At 35.2% G+C, this 14,781-nt stretch overlaps 1 protein-coding gene across 1 annotated transcript in view; it reads right to left on the reverse strand.

Annotated features, from left to right (window-relative positions):
- Nucleotides 1-14,781, reverse strand: part of btsz (bitesize) — a 414,949-nt gene that overhangs the window by 304,618 nt on the left and 95,550 nt on the right. The window contains 1 exon segment of the mRNA XM_074172806.1: nt 1,463-1,699. Coding sequence (XP_074028907.1) covers nt 1,463-1,699 — 237 coding nt within the window.

Below are 14,781 nucleotides of genomic sequence, written 5' to 3' on the forward strand. Positions count from 1 at the left end.
CAAGTGGTAGTCTCTATATTCAACGTATGGATGAATGTTGTTAACGATACACAACATTCTTGTTTCCAAATTCTGAAAGTTGCATCCACAACAATTTATAAAGCGTACATAGTAAATACTAGGGTATTTTTCTAAAAAATGGTATAATGTTTCTAAAAATAGAATTATTTTTCGTCACTTCAGAATAGACAAAGAATATCTGTTTTAGTAAATCAAAACAATGGAAAACATTGTCAAATAGAAAAAGTTCAGCTTTGAAAATGTAATTATCCCAAAAATAAAAACATGTGCAGTCTCGTCATCTACCTCAGGAATCAAGGATAATATTATCAATATTGCAGCCGTTTCCTAATCAATAACTGACTAACGACCATACTGCACATTCAAATATTTGCTCGACAGGTTTATCTAAGCGCTACTACACATTCGCCTACTCGAAACAATAATTGAAAGTGTATCAAGTGTGGGCAACTTTGATTTCCTGCTTTCACTCTGATCAGCTATGTTTTACTGTGAACCCAGTTTGTTTCACAAGTGAATAAAACCGATAACGAATGGCAGATATGTGGAACTGAATCAGGAACATGCGATATGATATTTCTACCACGATAGCAGAGTTAAAAGGGTTTTCCATTTGTACCAGTGATCAACGTTATGACAAATAATTTAGATATCTCCAATGTAGGCAATAAACTTATTTTCATTAACATGATACGTAAGGAAGTAATGGATCTAATAATAGATACTACATATACAAGAATAAACTATGAACTATGGAACAAAACTGATAATTTTGAAAAAAGTTAAGAAATTTATACAAAAAAAGGATTTTAAAAGTTATATTGGAAGGTCGAATTTATATTGAAAGTATAAAAATAATGTAAAAATAACAAATATTATCACTGATTTTCTTTATAATTTTTTTTATAAAATCTGCACTTTTATATCTAAATTCATTTTTGAGGTATTACAGTTCAATTTTTTCATTTTTTTGGAGGTTGATTATAACCAGCAGATTATAATAAGAATAAATAAAAATAATCACTTGTTGTGAGATCTATTTTTTTAGTTAGCTCATTTTCTTGCAAATTTTATGTTGGGTTTGTAACTATTTCATGAATTTCTTTTTCACCTTTTTTTGCGAAAAGTTCTGTATTCATTTTTTACATCTGCTGATTTTTTTATGAAATGCTCCAATATTTCTTCATTTTAAAACATGTGAACTGTTTTATCCTAAAATTCAACACTCATCATCAGAACAGTATTAGAGTTAGATAGACACAACCGGCGATAATGGAACCGGAGATAATGGAAACATCTCTACTTTTGATTTTTCTATTGGGTAAAAAGTGTCAATAAAGAATATCTAATAGGTGATCCGGATATTGCACATCCAAACAAATGTACGCAAAAAAAGTTGTGTGTTGTGTTGAAAAATCAAACAATTATAATTAAAACTTACATGTGTTTGTGGCAAACGGTGCACACCCAATCTGTTGTTCTGAAAGAGTACTCTCTACATCCTTTGCAAACTTTTAGTCGACACGCCCTACAATAGGCTCCCCGGTTGATAACCCTCCCGAGTTCGACCCTGCATCGCCCACAAGATCTGTCTGGGTCTGGCCCTGTGCTGTCCCAATCTGATGAAGGTTTGAGGGCTCCTTTGCGTCTCAAGTGTTGTAGTTCGGCTTTCAGGTGCCTGAAAATAATAACCACCATTATTGTTTTGATTTGGTCATTTTGATAATGCAATTTCTTCCTTCAACTGCGGCTAGGCATTGCACTTCAAAAAGTAAGATATTGTTGATACGGTTAACGAAAAACAGATTTTAAACTATTTCAATTTTCAAGTTCAAGTGCAAAATAGTGCTTCCATTTCCAGCTTGACTATTTCGATACTAAAATATTTCAAATTTGCAATCAAACAGTAATTCACAGGTTGACATAGTCATATAACAGAATAAACTTTTTATGGAGAAGAGTAATAATTGTATTTAGTTATAAGTATATACAGTGCATTCCATTTTAAACGAGCGACCCTGATTAACTTCTCGTACAATGATTTGCAGAAAAAATAAAAAAAAACGCTAACCATAATATACAGCGGGACACGATTTGGCATATTCACATTTGATGTTACTTCCCTATCGCACCTCCAGAGCATGTCACCAATTTTTTTTTAAATGGATCACCCTATATCGTTTCTCATTACCATATGCTCCATGATGAGCAGATTTCAATAAAGAATAAAACATATGGTCTGAAGCTCATGGTTCGGGAGCTATAAATTATTTGAGTTGAAAACGAGCCACCCTGAATAACTTTTGGAACAATGATTTTCAGGAAAAATTAAAAAACACCTCAAAAATAGTATACAGGGAGACACATTTTGACATATTCACATTTTATATCTTTCCCTATCGCATCCCAGAGCATGTCAACATTTTTTTCAATGGATCAATTGTTTTGCATTATCAGATGTTCCATGATGAACAGATTTCAACAAAGTAGAATACATGATGGTCTGAAGCTCATAGTTTGGAAGCTAAAAGTTATTTTAGTTGAAAAAGAGTCATCCTGAATTAACTTCTGTAAAATCTGTTACTTTTTCATAGGTGTTTTTGTGAAGTATACTTCAAGAAAGTCTTATTTTGCTTAGTTAAGTTTGAATTCGATATTGTATTCATTTTATATTTGTCCCATTCTACAGTAACAATTACCAGGTGAAGTTACAATTGGTGTTTCTGTTTTTGTGAATTCTTGAGAAGCAATGGTTTATACGTTTCGAGAACGGATTGAAATAGTGAGTTTGTACTACCAGAATGGAAATCGTGCTAGAGCTGCTGCCCGTATGTTCAATGTTAATCATCCAGTAAGTTATGTACAGCACAAATACGTTTCGGAATTATTGAACACATTTATGGAAATTGGATCTGTTAACAATGAAATGCATAAATGTTCAGGAGTTGTCAACGGTGAAGCTATTTGTACTGCAGTTTTAAGGCACGTTGGACTAATGGAAAATTTGCATAACCGTTCAGAAGTTGTCAACGATGAAGCTATTTGTACTACAGTTTTAGGGCACGTTGGACTAATGGAAAATTCGCAATCTCTTACTTAGTAATCTCGAGAATCAGGAATCAGTCGTTTTCAGGATCTTTCATAAGTACAAATTTCATCCATATAAGATTAGACTAGTTCATGAATTGAACGAAGATGATTTCGATAGATGTATCAAGTTTTGTGAAAGTCTCACTGAACAAATCAACTTGCATCAGAAATTCTTGTATAAAATTAGTTTTTCGGATGAATGTACGTTTAGTTCGAATGGAGAGATGAATCGGCAAAATTGTCAATATTGAAGTGATACGAATCCCCATTTATACCGTCAAGTTCATACCAAACGACCTCAAGAACTGAATGTTTGGGCAGGAATTTTAGGTGACCGTTTAGGATCATTTTTATCGATGATAATATGACTAGTGATAAATATTTGTATAAGTTGAAAAATCGAATAATACCGTGCGTCAATAGGGGCAATTGAGGAGGAATGGTGACCTCCTCATTATGCAGCTCCAGTGCGACAATTTTTGAATGATCATTTTCCTGGTCGCTGGATTAGCAGAAATCCATCAGGTCACTAAGGTCTCTGGATCTCACTCCTGTAGATTTCTTTTCATAATGTTATTTGAAGTCTGAAGTGTATGAAATCGAATGAATAGTATTAGAAGATTTGAGAGAGAATATCAGATTTTGATTCAAGAATTGATAAATTTTTTTTTCTGATTTATTGCTTCCATATTTATCTCTTGAAAGAATATTTCAAAATGTGGCTTCCTATATAATTTTTGACCTTTTATGTTTCCTGTAAATCGTGGTTTCAAAAGTTATTCAGGGTGGTTCGTTTTGAACTCAAATAATTTATAGCTCCCGAACCATAAGCTTCAGACCATAAGTTTTATACTTTGTTGAAATCTGCTCATCATGAAGCATCTGATAATGCGAAACAATATAGGGTGATCCATTTGAAAAAAATGGTGATATTCTCTGGGGGTGCGATAGGGGAAGTAACATCAAATGTGAATATGTCAAAATGTGTCACCCTGTATACCACTGTCGGCGTGTTTTTTTATTTTTTCTGAAAATCATTGCACCAAAAGTTATTCAAGGCGGCTCGTTTTAAATGAAATGCATTGTATATGGTCTTCCAACAGGGACTTCCGATCTTTGACAAATGATAACGGCCATCATGTTATTCAGTCTGTTTTGCCAAATCACCATGGGCGGATATAGCATTCAACAACACGTGCAAATAATGAAATTGTTTCATCGGAATGGGTGTTCTGTTCGGGCAACGTAGCTTGCGCTTCGCCCATTCAACGGTCGCCTCGCCTTTCGAGAGAAATATTCGCAATGTGGTGAATGAATATGAGTTCACTTATTCAGCTAACGATCGACCGACACCACTACGTCAACGAAACGCAAGATCTGCCGTAAACCCGTTGTCTGTGAGAGTGTGCAGGAGAATCCGAGACAATCAATTTTACGTCGCTCACAAGAACTCGGCCTTTCGCGGACCAGAATTTGGCGAATTTTGCTTCGTTACTTGGGCCAGCACCTGTAAAAAATTCAACAGATCAAGGAAATAAAAGTAAACGACCATAGACAACAACGTGTGTTCGTTAAGTCGGCTCTGGAGTACTTGGCAACTGACCCTAATTTTCATCGAAAAATCATTTTCAGCGATGAGGCCCTTTTCTGGATTGATGAGTAGGTGAACAAACAAAATTGTCAAATTTGGAAAGACCTATCCACATGAGATTCAAGGGCGTCCAATGCTTCTCGAAGTCAGTTTGGTGTGGATTTTGGGCTAGAAGCGTCATTGGTCCATATTTCTTTGAGAACCACGTTGGCCAGGCCATTACTGTTCACGGCGAGCACTATCGGTCGATGTTTACCAACTTCTTTCGGCCTGAATTGGCACAACATGTGGCTTCAGCAGGACGGTGTGCCATAAAGCTCATGCCTCATTGGATATTCTGCACCAGCGATTTGAGGTTATGGTTTTCCCACGTGGAAGTGACGTGAACTGGCCAACATAACCTATGCCAAAGATCAAATTCAGCCAGATATATGCGCCAGAGTCATGGAAAATTGGACATTTCGGATGCGCTCCACCCAAAGAAGCCGTGTCGGACATCTGAACAATGTTATATTCCACGCATAAGGGCATTACTAGGTCTTTTTGAATAAAAACTTTCGATTATATCTTACACTTCGTTTCATTTAAATTTAAAGATAGAAAGCGCTCAATGAAACACCAACTTTGCACGGGTATCTGCATCTGTAAAATAGGGAGGGTGAGTGTAGGCCCACAGTACTTGACCACTTGTGACCCATTGAACATCCTCCCAAGGAATTGTCCTCCTAGGTCATCGTCCATCCTGTCCTTTCCAGAAAGGTGGACCGGTCTCTAGCAGACCGGTCCTTGGCCTACAGCAGGTGTAGGCCAAGACTCGCCGTACACACATTCTCGTATTGACGATAACTCCGGACATTCGCCTAGGACATGCCTGGCAGTTTCATTTTCCTGTTCAAACATCCTGTATAGAAGTGTGTCCACTGGCCTCATAATATGGAGGTGTTTCCTTAGCTGACAGTGGCCAGTCGGAAATCCTACTGTTAAGCGTATATTTTTCTTGGTCATCGCCAGATATTTCATCGGCGCCAGCTTCCCACGGTCGCCAAGGGTGATCCTGGCAAGATTGCATTCTTGATTTCACCCCATCTCTTCAGATATTCAGCATAGGTGTGACGTTTGGCTAGTTCCGCAATTGTTGAAGTCATCAGGCCGTAGGCGTCACTAGGTCCCTTTGTACGGGTAGCAGATCTTTTTCTGTCATAACTTCAGATCAGCTTGTGACCGTTAATATCGAACTTTGATAAAATTTATTCGAAAAAAAATAAAATCATAAGTATCGATTTCAATTTTGAAATAGGTAAAAGTACCTACCCATCTAAAGACATTCCAAAACAAAAATGCGTCCTTAACTTTCAAAATGATCCGTAAAACGAAACACGTGACGCATCGGTTTGTGACGCCGTTTGTCTTCTTTTCAACACAATATAGCTCCAATTAAAAGTCAATAATAATGTGCATGAAGTGCTCGTCGTAACTAACATTTTATTTGATAAGGATTAACATCGTATTCCTCTAAATAGCTTTCCATTTACCACATCATTAATAACCATTATTTCAAACATTAATATTATTATTATGATCTCTACAAACTTCATCTGAAAAATATATCACATGTTTCGCTAGCACAGTAGCTTTATCAAGGATTTGAATAGAGTATTCTGAAAATGTTGAATAGAGTATTCAAATCACTTGATAAAGCTACTGTGCTAGCGAAACATGTGATATTTTTCAAATGAAGTTTATGGAGATCAAATCGTGAGGTGTAGTTTATGAAATTAATATAGATCTTCATCAAGTAACGGCCGAATCAATCAGAAAAAAAAACTTTGAATCAAACTTTTCAATTTATTTCATTCACAATTCATCTATAGGCGAGTCCTAGGAAGCTAAAATTTGGTATATAGGTACTTCTAAGGTCTCAGATGCGTACTAAGAGAGTATTTTCAAATATTCTGGGGCCCCTCCAGATAAAAGGAGCGCGTTTACTTATGAAAATTAACTTTTCATTACTGTTTCTCTGTACCGCTATATTTTCGAAGGCTGAAATTTTGTATGAAGATTCGTTTTATGTTGTACTCATAGATGAGCGCCCCAGTTGGAATATTTAAAACTTCTTTTTGAGTTTGAATATTAAAAACTCTTTTTTGAGTTTCAAATATTCCAACGGGGACGCCAGCCGCGAGGAAAAGGCGCGGTCATAAAATAAAGTTATCTTTCCATCACTGTCTTTCCGTACCGGTATATTTTTGGAGGCTGAAATTTTTTATGTACATCGATCCGCTGGCGCCCCAGCCGCTGGCTTCCATAATAATAGGAGAGCCCAAGCGGGGATTTCGGGATTTACTAAAGCGCGGCAGATTAATATACAGGGGGACACCTTGTACCCGGTTAAGTACCTCCACCAAATATGAGCCCCATATATAAGGCCGCCTGTGAAGGATAAAAGATCAGATTAGTGGACAAAAAATTGATCATCAGAAATTCTCGAGCGCGTCAAATTGAGGTAGGGTGAATTAATTACCTGCTAAAAAGTGTATATTCCAGTAATCTGACAATTTGAGAGTCATTTCGACATTCTCGAGCGTAGCTAATTTTTTTTTATTTTGAAGGGAATAATTCAAGGATAACGAAAAATATATAATCCAACGATTTCCGCAAGCCGAAATAACAAAAATTCGTCGATAAAGTTTAATGCGTGCAGCTGTGTGATACCTATAATTCCCTCTCCGAGTTTCTATTATTCTATTCTATTGTATACTATTCTATTCTCTATTCACTTTTTCTCTATCTATTACTCTCTCACTCCGTCCCCACTCTGAATTCTGTTGCCATGACGCCATCACAGCTGATCACAGAGACTCGTTCGTGATGAAGATGAAGATGATGATTAATTAATCAATTAATTGATGGATGTAGCCGTTACTACGAGGTAGTAACATGGTAGTAATCATAATGAAGAAAAGAGAAATCAAACTTTGTATGTTTTTACCACTTTTATTTGTAACTAACGTTACTGCAGTTTCGTCCTATAAGGACATTTTCAAACTCATACAATATATAAGTTATACAAAATATAAGTTTGAAAATGTCTTGAAACTGAAGTAACGTTAGTCACAAATAAAAGTGGTAAAAAAATAGAAAGTTTAATTTCTCTTTTCTTCATTAATTAATCAATTGATTATAAAAAAATAAAATTTTTTTGAGCGTTTTTTCAAAATAATTTTTTTATAAATGATATAATGAAATGAAATCTTGTCAGGAGGTTTACCTATTTGTTTTCTAGGAATTACTCATGTCAAGATCGAGTTATACAGTGCATTTCTTTATTGTCCGCCCCCCTTTTATTTTTTGAACGGGTCAACTCAAAAAATTAAAATTTGAGGTAATGAAATTAATGCATGAATACTTTATTTAGAAGTGAAATTGGCAGAAACTTTCAAGATGGCGACTGGGCGCCATCTGGGAAAAAATTAATTGGAAAGGGAATATTGTGACACATAATATTGAAGCTCCTGACGAATACTTCACAACCCTAGAATATGAAGCCAATATCTTCACCTACTACAAAATGGCGAAACATTTAATACTTTCCTGAAGACAAACACATTAATATCGATATTTCTAGAAATATTCCTTTTTATCTGCCATATGGCAATTCCAACAACCCGATAAGGTTTGTTTAGTTATTTCTTGTTTATAAAACCGACAAAAAATGTCAGTATGACAATGAACATCATTGTTCAGTTAGAATATTCTCATTTAGTTTTCGGTTCTACTAGTAGAAAGATACCACGTCAACAATCTCTGAACTGGTCAATTCTCGTGTATTGTGTATATTTGGAAGAGCGCGTGTTTTTCTACTTAGACTGGATTAATGGCAAACCATTCCCGTGTTTTTGCATACGGACATTCAGGGTAAAAAAATGATGCATTCTTAGTTATATATACCTACATCATCATTCAAAATGTGTTGAGATCAGCATCGTTTTTATTCATTTGGAAAAGTGGAAATGGTGATAAATATGAGAGTGTCATATCCAAAGAGGCAATTTCTCACAATTTCTGTCGAAAAGAACAATTTCCTGAAGAATGACGACAAATGGGTCAGCACTCAGAATAAGTGAAAAATATTTTAACTTCTGACGTTAGGCTGATGTCTTTAACTCCTACATAATACAGTGTGCATTAGTGCATTATATGTAATACATAACAATTTTGTATCTATTGAGGAGTCAAATGAAGGGTGTTCACTTGTATATTCAGCCATATATATCCTTTATTCATTGGAATAATTGAAATGCCTCTTAATATTCAAACCAATCATTAAGAATAATAATTTGTTATTAATTTTGGTTATTATTTTTGGTTATTATTATTGGACATTATTATGGATAATAATTGATTAGACGGTAATCGGTTTGTTAGCGTAACTGTTAGTTTTACTCATTGAATCAATCGCTATTGTGAATGCGAAATCCAAACCTACTTTGGGCCTATGTGTGTTAATTGCGAATCGTCTGACCCGTGTCGGGAATCGCACGTTGAAATGTTGGACCTCATTAATATTTGCTCACACAAGTCTCTAAAAGTCTTGGTTGTCGAATTTGTGTCATATCCATCAAAAAGGAATGATAAAAATTATGTATAAGATAAGAATAATAAGGCTTCATGACATAATTATGGTTGCTTACATGTTTCATGTAACAGGATCTACTAGTGGAATATCTATTAAAAAAAAATAAGGAAAGTGAGTTGAAATTCAAGATAATGTACCAGCAATTCATATTGCAAACTGCGGTACAATATGAATTTTTGCAGTCATAATTGGCTATGTACTTATACAAATAAACATTATTATTATTAAGTTGTAAAATATGTAGTTTGAAGTTGAATAGATATACGTTTATTTTGATCGTATAAAAAGTATAGTATGCTACTCGTGTATCACACGATGTCTTCAATTGGTTACTTTCTGCAGTTGTTGCACAATATATTACAACACAACAAAGTTTTTGTTTCGGGGTTGAAATTAGATGATTTTAATGTATTTCCACGTGTTAAAACCGAAAGTAACCATAAAAATTATATATTAGCTCTTGTTTTCAAGATATAGTATCATTATATTATATATATGTATATTGAGTTTTCAACAAATGAAATATTTCATCACCAACAGTTGATACACATGTTTGTTTACATAACACCCCTCTCATCAGCTGTTCTTAAGTAGTAAACATAACCTATGTGAGTTTGTCAATTGTACGCACGTGGTTGCTATTGAAATTATCGTGTGAAGTTGATTTTTAAATTAATTTAAGTGCTGATCTGAAATGCCTTGAAAGTGTGTGAATTCTGTCGATAGCTTTTGCTATATATGTGGTGAAATAACATTTAGGGCTCAGAAACGTAAAATGACACCTATCGTTAAGACAGCCTATGAACATTATTTTGGTGTGAAAGTTGGGGACCAAGATAAATCATGGGCTCCTCATATGTTGTAATTCTTGTTCCGTCATATTGCGAGAGTGGCTGAAAAATAAAAACCGGGCAATGGCTTTTGCAGTACCTATGGTTTGGCGTGAGCCTACCAATCATACAGACGACTGTTATTTCTGCTTAACTCCTCCCATTAAGCAAGGTTTATCTATGAAGAAAATAGGAACGGTTAAATACCCTAATCTCCCATCTGCTCTTCGGCCTGTACCACACTCAGACAATTTGCCAGTCCCCTCTCCACCCCAAAACTATGAAATTTTAGAGGAAGGTGATGAAGACTGTTTAGAAGGAGCAACCCATCCTTCTACATCCTATGACCCTGATTTGAGGTAAGCGATAGGTCTAGTGATCCGCACAGAATTAGTCAAGCAGAGTTGAGTGACCTTATAAAAGATCTTCGCTTGTCTAAGGAAAAGGCTGAGCTGTTAGGGTCAAGACTACAACAGTGGAATCTTCTAAAACATGATGTGAAAATATCTCAGTACAGACAGCGTCAAAAAGATTTGCTTCCTTTTTTTTGAGAAAAAAGAAAACCTCGTAGTTTGTTCTGATGTTAATGGTTTGATGGACTGCTTGAATTTGGATCACACTCCATCTGAATGGAGACTGTTTATAGACTCTTCAAAACTAAGCTTAAAAGCTGTACTTCTGCATAATGGAAATCAGCTACCCTCTATTCCTATAGGTCATGCAGTTCACATGTTTTCATATAAATATGAAAACACTTCTCCAATCAATCAAATATGAACAACACAAGTGGCACATCTGTGGTGATCTGAAAGTCATTGCTATACTCCTAGGAATGCAATTAGGGTTCACCAAGTACTGTTGTTTTTTGTGTCTGTGGGACAGTCGGGATAGAAAATCTCACTATAAAAAAATGAACTGGCCTACACGAGACCTAAACCCTAATGAGAAAAATGTAGTTTACGAGCCTCTTGTAGATCCTAAGGATGTTCTCCTTCCCCCATTACATATTAAGTTGGGACTAATGAAAAACTTTGTGAAGGCCATGGACCAGGAAGGACAAGCTTTTAAGTACTTGAGAGCAAAGTTTCCCAGGTTGAGTGATGCTAAAGTCAAGGAAGGCATCTTTATTGGGCCTCAAATCCGTGAAATCGTAAATGATCCTGCTTTTGACATGATTTTAACAGGAAATGAAAAAAGAGCCTGGGAAGCCTTTAAGGGGGTTGTACATGGGTTTTTAGGTAACAAAAGAGATAATAACTTCACAGCACTGGTTAAAGAGCTTCTTCAAGCTTACCACCAACTTGGATGCAACATGTCCTTAAAAATTCATTTTCTTCACTCTCATCTTAATTTCTTCCCACAAAGTGAGTGACGAACATGGAGAAAGATTCCATCAAGACATTGCCTTAATGGAACAGAGATATCAGGGCCGTTGGAACGAAGCAATGCTTGCAGACTACTGCTGGTCTGTGTGTAGGGATGCTCCAGAAGTGTTTTATAAAAGACAAGCTAAACGACAGCGATCTTACAATGAATCGGATGGACTTAATTGAAATTTGGTGGTACAAACTTCTTTTATTTGTCAAAACACTAAGAATAATGTTTTTTTTTAAATAATTTTGTACTTAAAATATTCTAAAAGAAACATAACAATATTGTTTTATGTACTTTCACTTTTCACGTATAGTATAACTACTCTTTAAGATTAAGTACTGTGTATCTCAAAAACCAGAGCTAATAAAAATTTTTCATTGTTATTTTCGTTTTTATCACCCCAAAATTAGTAGAAATTGACTAATTTAGTGTAGGAAACATTCAAAAAATATTTTTTGTTGTGTTGTGATTATTTATCTTTTCTCCAAAAAGCTAAAAATTCTTTTCATATTCAACAGATAAAAAGCATAAGTACAATTCACTGACCGGACTTTTCCATTTCAAGTTGTTATTTTATTCATCCAGATGGTATGCCCATGAGTTTCTGGGAAACAAAATAATTTTCTCTAATTTGAAATTTCGATATTGTTTGGTCCATTAAAGTAGTACACTGTGCATTCAAGAGATCATTATGAGCAATTTGTTTTCAATTGTTCATGATTTCTGTCCAAAAATTCTCTTTTCTATAGTAATGAGTGGTTGAATTATATTTCCCAATGATGATTTTTTGTGCCACTTGTTTCCTTTGTAGAAAAGTATTTCTTAAAAACGAAGGTTGCGTGCTTCCATTATGTTTCAAATAATCTATTCTGCAATTTTCATTACTTTCGTTGAATAATTACATACTAGACTTCATTACAAACGGCAATAAAACACTAAGTGGACCAAAAAAAAATTCTGTCTTATTCTATATTTGTCTCATCATCATTATTATCAAGATCATCATTATGAACTGATGAGTTTAGTAATTATAATGTTCAACAACATACGAAACGTATACATTATCCAAGTTTAATGTATAGACAACTCAAAATCATATGAAACATTAATTCCGATTTAAAAAGATAATAGGGATCTAGCAAACTTTTACTTTAAAATTATTTAAAATCCTGTAACGAATTGAATATTTAATAAAAATAGATTAATTCAATGCTGGGTGCCCTGATACTGAAGAATTGAAGGCAATGAAAGAACTGATGAGTGCGTTATATACAAATCATCAACCACATATGAGTCTTGAATTAGCAGCTCTGGGCTTTGTTACCGAACTAGATCCGAAAATTGGTTAACAAGAAACATACAAAAAAGGACTGAAAAAATGTATATAGAAACATATGCTGGAAAACCTTTCATGAAAAAAAAGCTCGAAAAAACAACTGAAAAAAATTAAAAACTCCTTCATTAGAGCAGGGATCTATTCAGGATCACTCGCTGCACAGAGGTATCCACTTATTAATGGAGTCGTATGGCACTTGCGAATGGAAAAATTTCAAGAACTTGTATTTATATTCAAACCTCATGTTATTGGGAGTGCTGAATCCGAATCCGAATCCGAAGACTTCCAACCAGAAACTGTGTTACCTCTTGTAAAATTAGAGGAAAATAAGGAGAATAGATGAAATTTTCTGCAACTTGGAAAATAAAACGGGATTTAGATTGAAATACAGCCATTCAAATGTCGACATTTGAAATTTCGAGATAAGTATTGGTAGATCAATCAGCTCCAATCGAGCCACAATGAATCGGTTGAAAATGTACAATATATCGAAAAATTTGACAAGTAGTATTTTAGGGAATATTGACAAAACGAAGTTTTAGGTTTTCAATTGATAAAAAACGTACATATTTTTATTAAAATGATCGCGGTAAACTGTGCAGGTCCATCTTGATCTGAAAACAAGAACACTGTATAGAGTTTATAGAATCAAATCACGGGCATACAAATCAGATCCATATTTTAACAATAGCAGCTACTAAAACTCATAGTCATCAGTATTTATCTGTCATGATGCCATATTTCGAATTATATTCACTTATGTTGAAAGATATCAATTTTGTAAAAGAATATTTTTCACCGAAACATATTAGCGAATAATCAGAACAAACTACTGGTGCAGTCAAAGTTCTGGAAAACTCAATAATGAATAGTTGATATGCTGACACCAAATTAGCAAAATGAGATGTTTTTCCTTAAAGAAGCGAAACAATATTTTCATCTGCAACAAAATATCGGCAAATGATGAAATCATTAATTTTTTAACGATTCGAAAAGTGTATCTCTAAACGGGTCTTTCATCAAGCGCTTCCTATCTTTGAATTTAAATTAAACCAAGTATGTGTGAAATATCATCGAAATTGTGCATACGTTTGAAAGACTTATTGATGAAATTGTGTGTGGAACATCGTTCAAATATCTGCCACGGCTTTTCTGACTTGAGCGCATCCGAAACGTCCTATTTTCCATGACTCTGAGCATTGATCAGGCTGAATTAGGCCGATGGCATGGGTTGTTTGTTATATGGGCTTTAAGGACCGCTGCCGCTGTGGTTTGTGGCTTGTTCGCATATACCTGCGACTTGAGAAAATCCCACAAGAAAAAGTCTAACGGGGTCAAATCGCAAGATATCGGTGGCCAGTTCACATCACCTTCTTGTAAGATGACCTTGCTCTCAAATCGATTGTGATGAATATCCTGTTGAAACCAGATGTCGTTTGTGATGCATTGGACGCTTTTGGATCTCATGTAGTTTGGTATAGTCCCAAATTCGACAATTTTGTTTGTTCACGTACTCATTCATCCAGAAATGGGCCTCATCGCCGTAGATGATTTTTCGAGGAAAATTAGGGTCAGTTGCCAACTTCCCCAGAACCCAGTTCTTGTGAGCGACGCGAAATTAACTGCCTGGTAATCTACTGCACACTCTCACGGACAGCGGAGATGTTTCTGACAGATCTTGCATTTCATCGACGTACGGGTGTTGGTTGATCATTCACTGAACCAGTGGACTCAATTTCATCCATCACATTGCGAATAGCCTTCTCGTTAGGACGATTATGGCGACTGTAAAACGTGCAAAGCGCGCGGTAGGTTGCTTGAACAGAACGCCTAGTTTGATAAAACGATTTTATTATTGGCACGTGTTGTTGAATGCGATATCCGTCCATGGTGATTTTGCAAA

Source organism: Leptinotarsa decemlineata, unplaced genomic scaffold (assembly GCF_025532065.1).
Source record: "Leptinotarsa decemlineata unplaced genomic scaffold, Ldec_3_MD MMD2_tig00000199_RagTag_RagTag, whole genome shotgun sequence".
NCBI classification, from domain to species: Eukaryota; Metazoa; Arthropoda; class Insecta; order Coleoptera; family Chrysomelidae; genus Leptinotarsa; species Leptinotarsa decemlineata.